General features: G+C 38.2%; 1 protein-coding gene across 1 annotated transcript; it reads left to right on the top strand.

The window, feature by feature from the left end:
• Window positions 1-4,884: 4,884 nt before the first annotated feature.
• On the top strand, window positions 4,885-6,776 carry LOC308259101 (olfactory receptor 56A4-like; the record flags this gene model as incomplete). Its single annotated transcript, XM_080689858.1, has 2 exons — window positions 4,885-5,133; window positions 6,087-6,776. 2 exons carry the CDS (start codon window positions 4,885-4,887, stop codon window positions 6,774-6,776), a joined length of 939 nt encoding a protein of 312 aa, XP_080545984.1.
• Window positions 6,777-15,781: the final 9,005 nt, after the last annotated feature.

Below are 15,781 nucleotides of genomic sequence, written 5' to 3'. Positions count from 1 at the left end.
TTTTTTTTTTTTGGAAACAGGGTCTCAGTAATTTGCTAAAAGCCTCACTAAGTAGCTGAGGCTGGCTTCCAACCTGTGTGATCCTCCTGTCTCAGCCTCCCAAACACTGGAATTACAAGTGTGCGTCACCACGCCTGTCTCAACCAGATGATTTTTAACAAAGGTACCAAATACCAAAAACACACTGGAGAAAAGACAATTTTTTCCACAAATGGAGTTGGGGAAACTGAATATCTATATGTAGATGAATGAAATTCTTTTTCTTTTTTCTTTCTTTCTTTTTTTTTTTTTTTTTTTTTTTTTTGCGGGTCTGGGGGTGGAACCCAGGGGCATTCTACCTTCGAGCTACACCCCTGCCCTTTTTTTTATTCTTTATTTTGAAACCAGGTCTCACTGAGTTGCAGATGACCTCACTAAGTAGCTGAGGCTGTCCAAGAACGGCGATCCTCCAGGTCTCAGCCTCCCGAATGCTGGGATTACAAGCGTGCGCCACCACGCCTGGCTTAGAAGAATGAAATTCTAACTCTGTCTCTTATCTTACACAAAAATCAACTCAAGATGGGTCAAAGACCTAGAAATTAGACTAGAATCTTTGAAATTTTTTGAAGAAAACATAGGATCAACTTTACAACATACTGGAACTGGTAGAGATGCTCAAAAATCTCTAATGATCAGGAAATAAAACTAAGAATCAATAAATGGGATAACATCAAAATTTAAAGTTTCTGAACAGCAAAGAAAACAAGAGTTTGAATCGAGAAGCTTCGGATCTTCAACTGTTACATTCTTTCTATGCCTTTGATTTGTCTTGTTTTTAGGTGGTATATTTAATCATTGATTTTAGTCTTTCTTATTATACATATAACATATTATATTTTGTTATATGTAATATTTCAAATATGTTAAATGTTATATATAATACACACACACACACATATATATATTACTCTGTATTTTTTCTAGGCATTCCTCTTTCTACATCTTCTAAAGTTTTTTATGTTGTATTTTTATTATCAATTCAAAACAGTTTCCATTTTGACTTTTTTCTTTGACCTACATATTATTTAACTGTGTATTATTTGTTTTTTGTGAAGTATAATTTTTTCTAGATACATTTTGTTCTTTATGGTTGAGCAGAATTCCACTGTGTGTTGTGTGGTGTGTGTGTGTGGTTGTGTGTGTCAGATAAAGTCAGTTTCACAAGTCTAATGATGTTTATCTTTTTAAAATATGTGTGATCTCTTAGACACATATGTCCTGTCCCTGAGTGATATTTCTTTCCATTGCAAACAACATACTTCAGTGTATGTAACTCTCAGGCTTTTCCAGGGATACCACTCTTCATCTGAGTTTAAAAGCAGAAATCTCCCTTTCTACATTGGAAATGTCTGTTTATGTGCAAAGAGGTAAGAGCCCATGGGAGCAGGATTCCCACATAAACACTTTTTTTTTTCAGCCACAGGAGAATGGCCTCATACATAAAACATTTTCATAGAGGCACTAAAGGACTTAAACCTCATGATTAGGGCCAGTAAGAAGTCGAGGAGCTACATATTGCCCCAAACCACTGGATGGTCAAAGCTGCTCTTTGAAGAAGACTTTCTCTGTAAGTATCTTTGGAACAATATATTGGAAAACCACACATGAGAGACACTGCGTTTTTTTTACATTACCCACTATTTATTTATGAGAACATCATTACACTCTGTAGGTACTATTAAGGCCATACCTTACAGATCACTGATGTTAGAGAACATGAATCTTCAAGGATGTGGGTCAGCTGAGTTCATGCTCTGTCTCTGGCAGAGAGACTAACTGGAAAGAGGGATTCTTTCTTTGATTAGTAGAGGCATAATAAATGTGTCTGAATTTGTGTCAACTGCTACAAAGAAAAATAAAGGATCCTTGTCCTTTCTGTTCTTGAGTTTTAATGCTTGCAGGAGAGGTAACTAATAATTGTAGATAAAGGCAGAGAGATAAAACCATTAAAAGGAAATCCACATGGTTTTCAGAGTTCATGAGAGGAAGAGAGATTTCATGGAAGACTAGAGATTGATCAGAATTGTGCTTAAGAAACCTAAGACAATGGGGAAAGTGGACCATTTGATCTCTGGAACTGAGCAGAGCTGGGGCTAGGGCTGGGGATGGGGCTGGCTGTACTGAGGTAGCAGCCTTGGATTCAGGTTAGTCTAAATCAGAGGGTAGGCCAATTATTACAGTTGGGGATAGCTCATTCTTGAAGTACAATCCCTGGAAAAGCAGTATTGCTACCCGGGAATTTGTTAGAACGGCATGCCACTTCAGATCTGTAGAATTGAGCTGGCTCCAGAAACCAGTGTTTTCACCAACTCCTGGGTGATTCTGATGCTCACCCACATTTGAGAACCACTGGTTTAGATGAGAAGAAAATCCTTTGAGAAAAAGAAAATCATTTGAGAAAAAACTGAACAGCTTCAAACCTGGATTGGAAGATAGTTTGCATCCTATATCCTAAGTGCTCCTAGCAAAACATCCCCAGACACAATTCTTAAGTTCTGATGTTTACTCTGGCTCAGTGGGGAACACTGCAAAACCCAAGAACTTCTACAGTAGCTGGTTCCTGCATACTCGGAGAGAAATGGTGGCCCCAGGCCACGTCCTGGGGCATGTTTAGTTTCCCTTTACTTCTTCCTTGTCTTAGAAACTTCATTTTTTTTTTTCATTTTTCTTCTTTTTCAAAGAAGACAGAAAAGTTTTTTGGGGGGTACTTATGAATTTCACACTCAAAAAAGCTACAGCTCAGGAATATTGGTATTTATTTTTCTCACTGTTATTTTATACTCTTTTGAATACTACAATTGAATTATTTTAAAATGACTTATTAAGCTGGGTGTGATGGCACATGCATGTAATCTCAGTACTAGGGAGGCTGAGGCAGGAGGATCACAGATTCAAAGCCAAGCTCAGCAACTTATTTGGCCCCTCAGCAACTTATTGGGACGTCAGCAACTTAGTGAGACCCTGTTTCCCAATTTTAAAAAATAGGTCTAAGGGTATAGCCTAGAGATAGAATGTCCTGGCTTTCAGTCTCCAGCACAATTTATTAGTGGATTCTTTTCCTCCTTCTGCCTTGTTTGGATGATTCTGAGCGTTCAGCAGCAGTGCAAGTGGTTTATAGTAGAGCAATATATGGTGCAGTTAAATAACAGAATAATTTTCAAGGCATGTGGTGATTTCAATAATCTATCAGTATGAGAGGGAGGGGTGAGGAGGGAGTGAGGGGACTGGGTGGGGGCTGGCTGGGTGATGTGTGCATTTATTTCTACACAAGATTTTGCTTCATTATGATGTATAAATACAATGCACCAATAAAAAATTAAAAATCATCTATCAGTGCTGGGCATGGAGACGCACACCTGTAATCGCAATACTTGGGAGGCTGAGGCAAGAGGATTGTAGGTTCAAAGACAGCCTCAGCAATTTAGCAAGACTCTCAGCAAACAAGTCAGACCCTGTTTCGACACAATAAATAAAAAATAAAAAAAGACTGTGGGTGTAGTTTAGAGATAGAATTTATTTAGGTTCAATCCCTGGTATCATACATACACACATGCAAAAAAATGATCAGTCCTATATGAATAAAATGTACGTATTGAATGCCTATAATGCTACCAGGTATTTGGAAGTAAATAGTAAACATCAATGAACACAGGATTTTTTTTTTTTTTTTTTTTTTTTTTTTTTTTTTTTTGCTGAGCTAGGGATTGAACCCAGGGTCATTCTATTCCTGAGCTACACCCCTAGCCCTGTTTCTATTCTATTTTGAAACAGGGTCTCACTAAGTTGTAGAGGGCCTTTCTAAATAGCTGAGGCTGTCCTTGAATCTGTACTTCTCCTGTCTCAGCCTACCAAGTACTGGTTTTACAAGTGTGTGCCACCACATCCAGTTTACACAGAAAATTTTTTTTGTTTTTGTTTTTTGGTGGTTCTGGGGTTCCTGGAAGCCCTTCTACCTCCGGGCTACACTCCCAGACCTATTTTTACATTTTTATTTGGAAACAGGGTCTCCTAAACCAGCGTGCGCGGCTGGCTTCGAACCTGCGCAATCTTTCTGTCTCTGCGTCCCAAGCGCGGGGATTACAAGCGAGCGCCACCACGCCCGGCAGCACAGAAAATTTTATTAATGCTTTACTAACAACATGTTTTGTTGTTGTTGTTGTTGTACTGGGGCTGGAACCCAGAGGTTTTCTACCTCCAGGATACATTCCCAGACCTATTTTATATATATTTTTGGAGACAGGGTTTCATTAAGTTGAAGAGAACCTCACTATGTAGCTGAGGCTGGCTTTGAACCTGAACAATTTTCTTGTCTCAGCCTCCCAAGTATTGGGATTACGAGCATGTGCCACCATGCCCAGCTCTACTTGGGATTTTTTGAGGATCTTAGGGGAACATTGGAAAGGAGAGGCATTCTAATAAGAAAGGATTCATAATGATAAAATAAATATTTCAAGTACTGTAACTTTTGGAATAGAAAGAAATGAAACAAGAAGAAGTTAATTATTTTGGAGGCAAAAGAGTGGATTCTAAGAGAAAATATAAGGTGAAACATATACGTGTGGTAGATATAAGTGTGTGTGGATGAACTATGGAATCTGGGATTGAAACATACTCATGTGGAGGGAGATATTCTTTATAAAATTATGAGTGTGCTAAGGAAATTAAGATGTTTTAAGATGGAGTAATATAGTCTGATTTAGATAGACTACTATTCAATAGAATGTTGGGTAAATCTGAGAGCCTAGAAAGGCAGCAGACAGATACTTAGGCAGTTATAAGGAAACCACCAACCCTCTGAATTCTCTACTTTTTCCTTCCAGCCATTTCCAGCCCCATCTGCCAGTCATGGTGTTATCCCCCAACCACACAGGGATCCAGGTGACTGAATTCTTGATGATCTGCTTTCCAAGAATGCAGGACACACAGCATTGGCTCTCTATCCTTCTGGCTCCTCTCCTGGTTTTAGCACTTGGGGCCAATTTTGTTTTGTTATTCACCATCCAGCAAGAAGCATCTCTGCATGAGCCCATGTACTACTTGCTTGCCATCCTGTCTGTGCTAGATGTCATCCTCTGCCTCACAGTCATCCCCAAGGTCAGACTAGACCCTTCCTGGGCTCTCTTCCAGGCATTCAGGTGTCTTTCTTTAAATAGCATCTATTTTCTATTGGGAATCCTCCTGTCTCTAAAGAAAAATTCAACGAGTCACACATACTATCATGCCACACCCCTCTCAGCTCCCAGACATGCTCTCTCATTATTTTTGCTTCCATTTAAATACTTTTATTTATGTGTTGTAAGTATATGTCATAGTGAGGTTCAAAACGGTATGGACGTACATGCGAACAGCGCTTGGATAGTATCCTTCCATAACTTAGCTGGTAGAGTAGAGGATTGTAGGTTTCTGTCCTCTCTCATTATTTATGCTCATGTCTTTTTAAGTTTTTATCATTTTCCCACTGACAGTCCTTCTCTCGATGTCTGAGTTAGTGATATTTCAAGTCCCTATCTTGTTCTTATTTGGGGGGAGATTTTCCTTGACTGTGAATCATCACACCCCACACCATAGGCCTCTACAATTTACTTTCTCAAGTGTAATTTGATGTATGCTTATATCACATAATGAGATAGAAAGTATAGTTGGAGAAGGCTTCTTATGTGTATGGAGGGACTGGAGACTATTCAAATGTAAGTATTGTTTTTATTAGGTTTTATCTTCCTATGATATGTGTATGCTGTGATGGGCAGATAGGCCTACTGGAGTTTGGGTAAGAACCATAGATTTCAGGAGAGAATAGGGCTATAAATAAACATTTTTTTAAAACCCAAAGTTTGTGTTAGATCTAGGGAAAAGGTGTAAGTTAGCATCTGGGGATCAAGATGGACATAGAAAATATTTGAAATGAGGACAGTGTCCTAGATGGGATTTGGGGGCTGTGATTTGGGGATATAGCTGTTTGTGCCATCAATCTGAGGGGTTCTCTAATTGTTAGATTTTCTAGGATAATAAGAGATATACACAGTTTCTAACAATAATGATTCTGGCAGGTCCTGGTCATCTTCTGGTTCAACATGAAGCCCATCAGCTTTGTGGGCTGCTTCCTGCAGATGTTCATCATGAATACCTTCCTTCCCATGGAGTCCTCCACCTTTCTGGTCATGGCCTACGATCGCTATGTGGCCATCTGCCACCCTCTGCGGTACCCGTCCATCATCACTGAACAGTTTGTCATTAATGCTACAATCTTCATTGTTGTCCGCAATCTGCTAGCTACACTGCCTACTCCAGTCCTGGCTGCAAGGCTCAACTACTGTGCCAGCAATGTGGTGGAGAACTGCATATGTGCCAATATTTCAGTAGCAAAGCTCTCCTGTGGGGATATTCGTGTAAATAAACTCTACCAATTTGTGAGTGTTTGGTTCCTACTAGGTTCTGACCTGGTGCTCATCTTGCTGTCTTACTGCTTCATCCTGAGGGCGGTTATACGCCTGCAGTCAGGGGGTGCAGCCACCAAAGCTTTGAGTACTTGTGGTTCACATCTCATCCTCATTCTTTTCTTTTATACACTGCTGCTGGTCTTCATCTTTACAAACAAAGCAGGAAAGAAGATACCCTCAGAGGTACCTATTCTTCTTAATGTCCTACACCACCTCATACCCCCAGCCCTGAACCCCATTGTTTATGGAGTAAGAACCCAAGAAATAAAGCAGGGGATTATCAGAATACTCAAGCCCTAGCACTGAAAGACATGGTTCAAAGATCAGGAACTTTAGACCTCAGGACACGGTCTATTGATGGTTTCATCTGCATGCCACGGGGATTCTATATGATATTCATGCTTCTACCTTCATCTCAAACTCGGACCTTCTAAACAACTATCAAAAAATTTCTCCCCACCGCCTCTACAAACATGTGCTAGACCCACCATTAATATCCATTATGTTCTTCATTCTGATTCTGTCCCTTCACAATCCCTCAGTTACTCAGTCATTAAATAAACATTTATCACCATCTGTGTACTTCTCAATTTTTACATTCTGAGCCTCTTATTTAATTTATAGGGCAATATGAAGAAGAAGCACTTCCAATAGAATATGGGGTATATGGCTAGGATTTGAAAAAACAATGAAGATTTTTAATAATCCATGTTAAAAATTATAATGGCTTAGACGAAGGCACTGAATGGAAATTGACATTATGGGTCACAATATTTGCAGAGTCCATATGTAAGATATAAAGATTCAAAGGATTAAAAGACAACACCATGCTTTTTACAAGAGAAAATGGAATAGTGAAATTGCCATCAAACAAGGAGCTAGTTTAGTACAGAATATTGCTTTTGATCATAAACCTCTTTTCTGTACCAAACTCTTCCCCACAACTGAACATTTGAAGTAACTATTAAATATTCAAAGAATACGTAATTTGATGTATATATTTGTCAGGAGTCAGATTCAAGCTCAATATAGAAGTTTAAGTCATGAGGATAGACATGGTATTTAATTCCATCTGGAAGTCTGATTTGGGGCTTACTAATTATCCACTAATTTCTATCCCTTTCTTCAGGAAATGTTTCAGATGTTGATTACTTTAAACCCACAGTTGTTTGCTACTACAAACATACTTTGAGCTCACTAGGGTTAAAGACTGTTTAATTCTTCTTTGTATCTCCAACATCTAGAATTGTGCCTGGCATACAGTAGGTGCTTTTTCAATGATGTTATGCATGATTTTTATCTTACTCAAGATATTTGGTTCCATCATGTGACTTCTAGGATATAGTCTTATTCCAAAAGACAAGACCGCTTATTGATGAAATTCCATACACTGCTTTTAGCAAACATATTAGAAACCATGCCATTTTAGAAGATTAAAAACATCCATTAGCATAACATAGCAGAGAAATGAATTTTCTATATACAACATGGAGAATACAATTTTAAAGCAAGATTTGAAAAGAATCCATTAGCAGGGTGTTATTAGATACTTGATCTTTTTAATTTGAAACAAGGTTGCTGAGGCTTTCCTTGAACCTGCAGTCAGCCTGTCTTGACATGCGCCACCATGCCTGGCTCCATCAACACTCGAGGTGGGTGCCTTAGTGTTGAGCGTCATCCCAATTAAACTTACCTGAGATATAATGCATCTGTGTCGTGGCATTGCCATCGCGACAATAGGAATCTTTCTCTTAAGACCTAGTCCCTTTCTTCTCTTTATGTCTCTTGTTTACAGGTTTGGGTGCCTGCTTTGGTTCTGGTTTTCATTTTGACCTTCTGCACTGACCTCCAGTCCGCTGACAGAGCTGGCCGTGATACTCACCTTTTCATGATTGCAGCTTCCTCGTCTGCTTGGGGAAAGAGATCTTGTTACTGACAGTAAGATTTTCTGGGGAACCCTGACCCAGGCTTTTGCCTTTGCCTCCCCAGGACTGTGTGCCACCATCCTACTGGGCTGTATGTTGCTCCTTGGACTTAAGTTTGTTCTAGGCTTAGGTTTTATATTCTAGGCTTAGGTTTTATATGATTGTGACAGATGCATTTCTTATGTGCAAATGATCAACGTCCAACATTTGTAATCTCAGTTCAAAAATCATTTTTGCAGAGAACATTAATAGTCATATGCAAGTGGCCTTCTTTATTTTCTGATCACTCTAAAACATCATCTTTTTTTCTTATAGCATTTACTACTTTCTGAAACATTGTGTGTGTTTGGGTGTATGTGTGTATGCGTGTGTGTGTGTGTGTGTGTGTGTGTGTGAGTGTTGTTACTAATGATCTATCCCAGGGTTATTCCATCTTGGAGCTATACCCTATCTCAAGCTCTATTTTATTTTATTTCTTTATTTAATTATGTTTTGTGGCACTGGAGATTGAATCCAGCCAGGTGCATTTTAGCTCTGAGCTATACCCTCAACTTTTTATTTTTTTATTTTGAAACATGGTCTTACTAGGTTGCTGAGGCTGATTTTTTTTTTTTTTTTTTTTTGCTTTAAGCGGGGAATTGTAATCATACATCATGATAGTTCAGAGTGATAGAAATATACATGCACAGCACATTTGGTGAGCTTCTCCTCTCTCCACTTGTGTCTCACGCCCTCCCCTTTCCTGGTGCAAGATATTGAAGTTGACATTTAAAGTTTGCACATGTTAATTGTGTCATGAAGTATTTGCTTCATCAGGTCTCCTTCCATCAATCTACCTCCCTCTTCTAGACTCCCTCCACCACTCCACTAGGGCTTCTCCTCCTTTATTTGGAGTCTCTTTTGCTTCCCAGGTTCTCCCTGGCTTCCATATATGAAGAACATATGAACTTTCATTTTTTTTGCCATTGACTGATCTCATTTAGCATAAGATTTTCTAGTTTCTTCCATTTTCCTGCAAATGACATGATTTTGTTTTTTATCACTGAGTAGAATTCCACTGGGTATAATATATCTCATAATTTTGTAATCCCTTCATCTGTTGATGAAAGAAAACTGTTCAGAAAAAAACTGAAGCTGGGGGTATTTTACCTCCAATACACACTCCGATCATATTTAATTTTTAAAATTTATTTACTTTTTTTGTGGTGCTGGGGGTGGAACCCAGAGGCTTTCTACCTTTAGGCTACACTCCCAGACCTACTTTTCTATTTTATTTGGAAACAGGGTCTCACTAAGTTGCTGAGAGCCTCACTAAGTAGCTGAGCCTGGCTTCGAACCTGTGCGATCCTCCTGTCTCAGCCTCCCAAGCGCTGGGATTACAAGTGTGCATCACCACGCCTGGCTAATTTTTTTAAATTTAGAAACAAGGTATTCCTAAGTTGCCAAGGCTGTCCTTAAACCTTGGATCCTCCTGTCTTAGCTTTCTAAGTACTGGGTTTACATGCCTATAAAGAGATGGGCCATCATGCCTAGTTCTTTTTTGGTAAGTTCTTTTTTAAAATTTTTATTGGTGCATTGTAGTCATACATCTTAATGGGGTACAAGATGGTAGAGGCATGCAGGCACACATCGCTCATTTAGTCCTTCCCCGATTCCCTCTCCATTCCCTCTTTTTTCCCTCCTTCTCACGTTTGGCTTAGTGATTGACTTTGATATATTTGTGAATGTACATCATGTACACTAGGAAATTTCCCTCTTTTCCCCTCCATCCCCCTCGATTAGGTCACCTTATTTGCTCATCTATAGTTTTTCCTTCTTCATCTAGAGTTCCTCCTATTACCCATTTTCTCCCTAGCTTCCACGTATTAGGAAGAACATCTGATTTCTTACTTTTTGTAACTGACTAATATTGCTTAGCATAATGTTCTCCAGTTCCTTCATTTCCCTGCAATTGACATAATTTTGTTCTTCTTTATGGCCGAGTAAAATTCCATTGTGCATATATCCCACAGTTTTGTAATCCATTCATCTGTTGATGGACATCTTGGCTGGTTCCATAGTTTGGCAATGGTGAATTGTGCAGCTATGAACATAGATACACATGGATTAGTTTGGTAGTTTGGTTTCATTCTTTTGGGTAGATACCCAGAAGTGGTATTGCTGGATCATATGATAGGTTTATTCCCATTCTTCTGAGGGTCCTTCACACTGTTTTCCAAAGTGGTTATACTAATTTACAGTCCCACCAACAATGTGTTAAAAGAGTTCCCACATCTCCACATCCTCGCCACCATTTGTTTGTTCTTGTGTTTTGAATGATTGCTATTCTAGTTGGAGTTAGGTGAATTCTCAGAGTAGTTTTGATTTGCATCTCTCTGATTGCTAAAGATGTTGAATTTTTTTGTGTGTATGGTACTGGGGTTCTTGGAAGCCCTTCTACCTCCGGGCTACACTCTCAGACCTATTTTTATACTTTTTAAATTTGGAAACAGGGTCTCTTAAGCCAGTGCGGCTGGCTTCAAACCTGCGTGATCCTCCTGTCTCCGCCTCCCAAGCACGGGGATTACAAGTGTGTGCCACCACGCCCGGCAAGATGTTGAATATTTTTTCATGCATTTATTGGCCATTTAAATTTCTTCTTTCCTGAAGTGTCTATTTAGTTCTTTTGCCCATTTTCAGACTGGGTTATTTGTTTTCTTAGTACCGAGTTTCTTGAGTTCTCTGTATATTCTAGATGTTAATCTTCTCTCAGAGAAATAGTTGACAATTTTTTTCTCTTATTCTGTCGGCTTTCTGTTGAGGTTCTTGATAGTTTCCTTTGCTTTACAGAAGCTCTTCAGTTTAATGCAATCCCACATGTTAATACACCTTTTAGTTTTTTTGTTTTGTTTTGCTTTTTGCAGAACTGGGGATAGAACCGGGGCATTCTACCTCTGAGCTACACCCCACCCCTATTTCTTGTTCTTTATTTTAAAACAGGGTCTCACTGAGTTTAAAGGGCATCTCTAAATTGCTGAGGCTGTCCACAAACTACAGTCCTCCCATCTCAGTCTCCCAAATGCTGAGATTACAAGCATGTGCCACCATGCTTGGCTCACCTTTTAGTTTCTTGTGCCTTTGGGGTCTTGCGGAGAAAGTTTATTACCTATGCCTATGTGTTGCAGTGTTGAACCTATGCCCTCTTCAAGGAGTTCAAGGTCTCTGGCCTAATTTCCAAGTCTTTGATTAATCTTGAATTGACTCTTGTGCTGGGTGAGAAAGTGGAGTTTATTTCCATTTTCCTGCATATGTTCATCCAGTTTTGCCAACACTATTTGCTTAACAGGCTACCTTTTCCCCAGTGTATGTTTTTGGCCCTTTTGTAAAAAATCAATTGGCCTTAAGTGTGTGAATTTATTTCTGAGTCTTCTATTTTTCTCCATTGGATTATATATCTGTTTTTGTACCAGTACCATAGTGTTTTTATTATGATGGTTTTGTAGTATAGTTTGAAATCAGGTATTGTGATTTCTCCTGCATGTTTTTTGTTGCTGAGAACTACTTTGGCTATTCTGTTTTTTTTTTTGTTGTTGTTGTTGTTGTTCCAAATAAATTTAATTTAATTTAATTTAATTTAAATTTAATTTCCAAATCAATTTAAAAATTGATTTTTCTGTATCTGTGAGGAATGATCTTGGTAATTTAATGGGTTTTGCATTGAATCTGAGATAACTTTTGGAAGAATGGCCTCGAACAAAGAAAATTATAAAATATTGAAAAAAGAAATAAAAAAAATATCTTAGAAGATGGAACGATCTTCTATGTTCTTGGATTGGCAAAATAAATATCATCAAAATGGCCATTTTGTTAAGTTCTTAACATGAACAATGAATACTATGCTGGTGCTAATATTTCTTGTTCTTTATTGATGAAAGTAATTAGAAGTTTCCTGGATTTAAATATAGCTCATTGCACTGCCACTGCAGGTCTTTGGGCCTATTGACACATATAAAACTAATAAAAAAGTCTCCTGCCATTTTAATCTTTTCACCCTGCTATCTAATGTATCATATACTGCTCTTCATTATTTTAAAGTAAAAAGTTATCATGTTCTCTTAACTACCTAATTTCCTTTTTTGTTGTGGCAAAGCTTAAATGCATGAAAGAAGCCACAGTTTAGAAGAATTTATCTTATTGTGTCTTATTCTTTCTTTTGATGAGAAAACTTTTTCCTCCTATTGATTTATTTTGTTCTATACATTTTTCCTAAGATTTTCCATTTGTGGCTGGAGAAAATCCCAGTTCATATCATATTCCTTGAGTATGATATACCTACTGCATTGTCTGTTTTCACATGGAAATTGAGCATTTTAAGGGGGTATTGAGAATTTTAAGGGGGTCAGAATTTATTCTTTTTACATTAAAAAATATATAGCCAGGTGTGATGTTGCACACTTATAATCCCAGTACCTGAGAGGCTGAGACAGGAGGATTGCAGGCTCAAAACTAATGCATGTGGCAATTTAGCAAGTTCTCTGGGTTCAATCCCCAGTATAACTGTTAGCCCATAGTTAGAATGCCCTGGGGCTCAATTTCCAGTACCAAAAAAGAGTATATTTTGTATAATGTAAACAAAATTTAAACCTAATTTTACCTACAATTATTGTTCAGAATTTAAAAAGATATAAATTTATTTTTCTTCTTTTTACCTTTGTGTACTGGGGATTGAACCCAGGGGCCTCCTACCTTTGAGCTACACTCCTTACCCCTATTTTTTTTAAATTTTGAAACAGAGTATTGCTAAGTTATCCAGTATAGTCTTGAACCTGTGACTATTCTGTTTCAGACTCCCAAGTACTGGAATTACAGGTGTTCATTTTCCACTGCACCTGGCTGCATTTCTATTTTCAAGCAGATGTTAATGAGGAGTCCAGCAGAGCAAAATCAAAGTTCACAGTTAAAGGGAACAATTTATTCTTGTTATTTGACAGAGGATTAGAGAAATTGACAAAATATAGAAGAAGAGATGAGTGATTCACCAAATATTTTATTTCATGCTAAATGATCTAGGCTTTGGGAACATTTCTGATTATGGACTGAGAGATATTTTCATTTTCATTTTGGGATCAGAAGGCAGGAATGTATGATTTGGAATTTCAAGGAACTTTCTTTGAAGGAAATCAATATTTAATTATCATTAATCCTGACAACATATTTATTAATCCTAAAAAACAAGAAGACATAACCGCATTTCAAGAGGAAAATACTTTGAGTATTGATGGGTTACAGCCATTTGTCCCAAAGGTAAATATATATATGAAATTCTGCCATCAAAAAGGACCATAAGCTTGCTGTGGGCATTCAGATAGATGCAAATAGACCTATAAATGGTGTGGATATATCAGTACTCCTGCAGAAAACCTTGGAGTTTGAACTCTGAACAAAACAGAAGATAGTAGTATTTGGAAATCATCTCTGATATGATACTCACATTTACTACTTGGTTTCAGTTGTCACTGAGGGTACGTGGGAAGTGTCTCTGATTGTGGTCAAAGGGAAGACACGTGGCTATTGTTCTGTAAACTCTTAGAGCTAGGAATAGCCTGTCAAACAGTTTTCTGCTTTCGTTGAACAGATGAGGATCCTGAAACTGAGAGAAGTTCCAGTCACACATTTACTGGTGGCTGCTCAAAGCTTAGATTGCATCTCATGTTTCTCTCTTTTTCAAGTGACTTCCTGCAGTTATGTTTACCTAATTTTTTCCTTCTCTTCTTCTTCTCACTTCTCTCTTTTTCCTTCTCTCTCTCTCTTTTTTTTTTTTTTAAATGGGATCTTCCTAAATTTCCCGATTTGGTCTCATATTGGCATCTTCTTTCCTCAGCCTCTTGATCAGCTGGTATGATCAATGTGTACCACACACAGGTTTGTGGCTGTGGAGCTTATTTTTGCCCCAGGTCTTTCTAAGAAGAAGAAAACATCCCTCAACAATCCTAGGTTCCAGATCAGTGTAGTGTGTGTGTGTATGTGTGTGTGTGTGTGTGTGTGTGTGTGTGTGTGTATTGTTTTGTGAGTCTGGGAATGGAACCCAGGGGCATTTGACCTCCGAGCTATATCACCTGCCCTATTTTTTTATTTTTTATTTTTTATTTTATTTATTTATTTTTTGTGTTACTAGGGTTCCTGGAAACCCTTTTAACTCCGGGCTACACTCCCAGACCAATTTTTTTTTTTTTTGAAACAGGGTCTCTTAAACCAGTGCGGCTGGCTTCGAACCTGCGCAATCCTCCTGTCTCTGCCTCCCAAGCGCAGGGATTACAAGTGTGCGCCACCACGCCCGGATTTTATTTTATTTTTTTTGAAACAGGGTCTCACTAAGTTGCAGAGGGCCTCACTGAGTAGCTGAGGCTGTCAGCAAACTGCAATCCTCTGGTCTCAACCTCCCGAACGCTGGAATAACAAGTGTGTGCCGCCACACCCGCCAGTTTATATATTTTGCCTATACTATGCAATTTTCCAATGTTTATAAATTTGTTCTACATGTTTTCATACCTTCAAGTTCAAAACAAAGTTCCTGGATCAAAGAAGTTGCTTAGAAAAATGTTTTCCCAATTAATAGTAGGCCTAAGAATATTTAAGTGTCAGTATTAGGGGCTTTGCTGATACTGTGACATATTTACTACACGAAAGCAGATCCCTGTACATAGATCACAAACAGAATTCCTGTGAATCCAGTGCATGAAACTTCAAGCACAGAGAGTGGTGTGAAGACATTAACAGGCCTTATGTGATGACTCCTCCTCTAAGCCCAGTCAAGGCTGTTTCTCCACATGTCAGAAATTCTTCCAAGAGCTTTATCCCATGGAGGGTTCTGATGGACAAAAACATAGAGGCTTTGCTTGAAAAAGGACAAGGTAGGAAGTAGGTATCTGCCTGGTTGGCAGTATGTAAAGAAGACTGATTTTTGGACTCTAGCACTTTCCATTAATCTAAACTCACATATAAATTTCTATTATTAGCAACTGCATGGTGAAATGGGTTAATAACAATAATCATATTATGATAACTTACAATAAAGGCTGCCAATATCCATAATTATATTTTGTTCAAATACAAATGTTCAAAGGTGGTAAGTTTAATATTATCGGGGAGACATTTCTCAACTATAGAGGTTGGCCTCTTCTAAGTTCACATTTTAGATAAAATACAATAATAAATATTGGGAGAAAACTAAGAATTCAGAAATATGACATAGAGGATATTGGGCTTTGATGAGGAAATTATTTCAGAATTGGTACCTACTTTACTTCTTGAAATTTTGTCCCTGAATTATGAATTTCTGCCCACTAGCCTGTTAAATAATAAGGCATCCTATTTTAGGATGCAGTAACACAGTAGTCCTTG

The sequence above is a fragment of the Muscardinus avellanarius genome, assembly GCF_963383645.1.
Source record: "Muscardinus avellanarius genome assembly, chromosome: 1".
In the NCBI taxonomy this organism is placed as follows: Eukaryota; Metazoa; Chordata; class Mammalia; order Rodentia; family Gliridae; genus Muscardinus; species Muscardinus avellanarius.
Note: the sequence above shows the minus strand (reverse complement) of the source record. Positions and strands in the feature narration are given on the sequence as shown.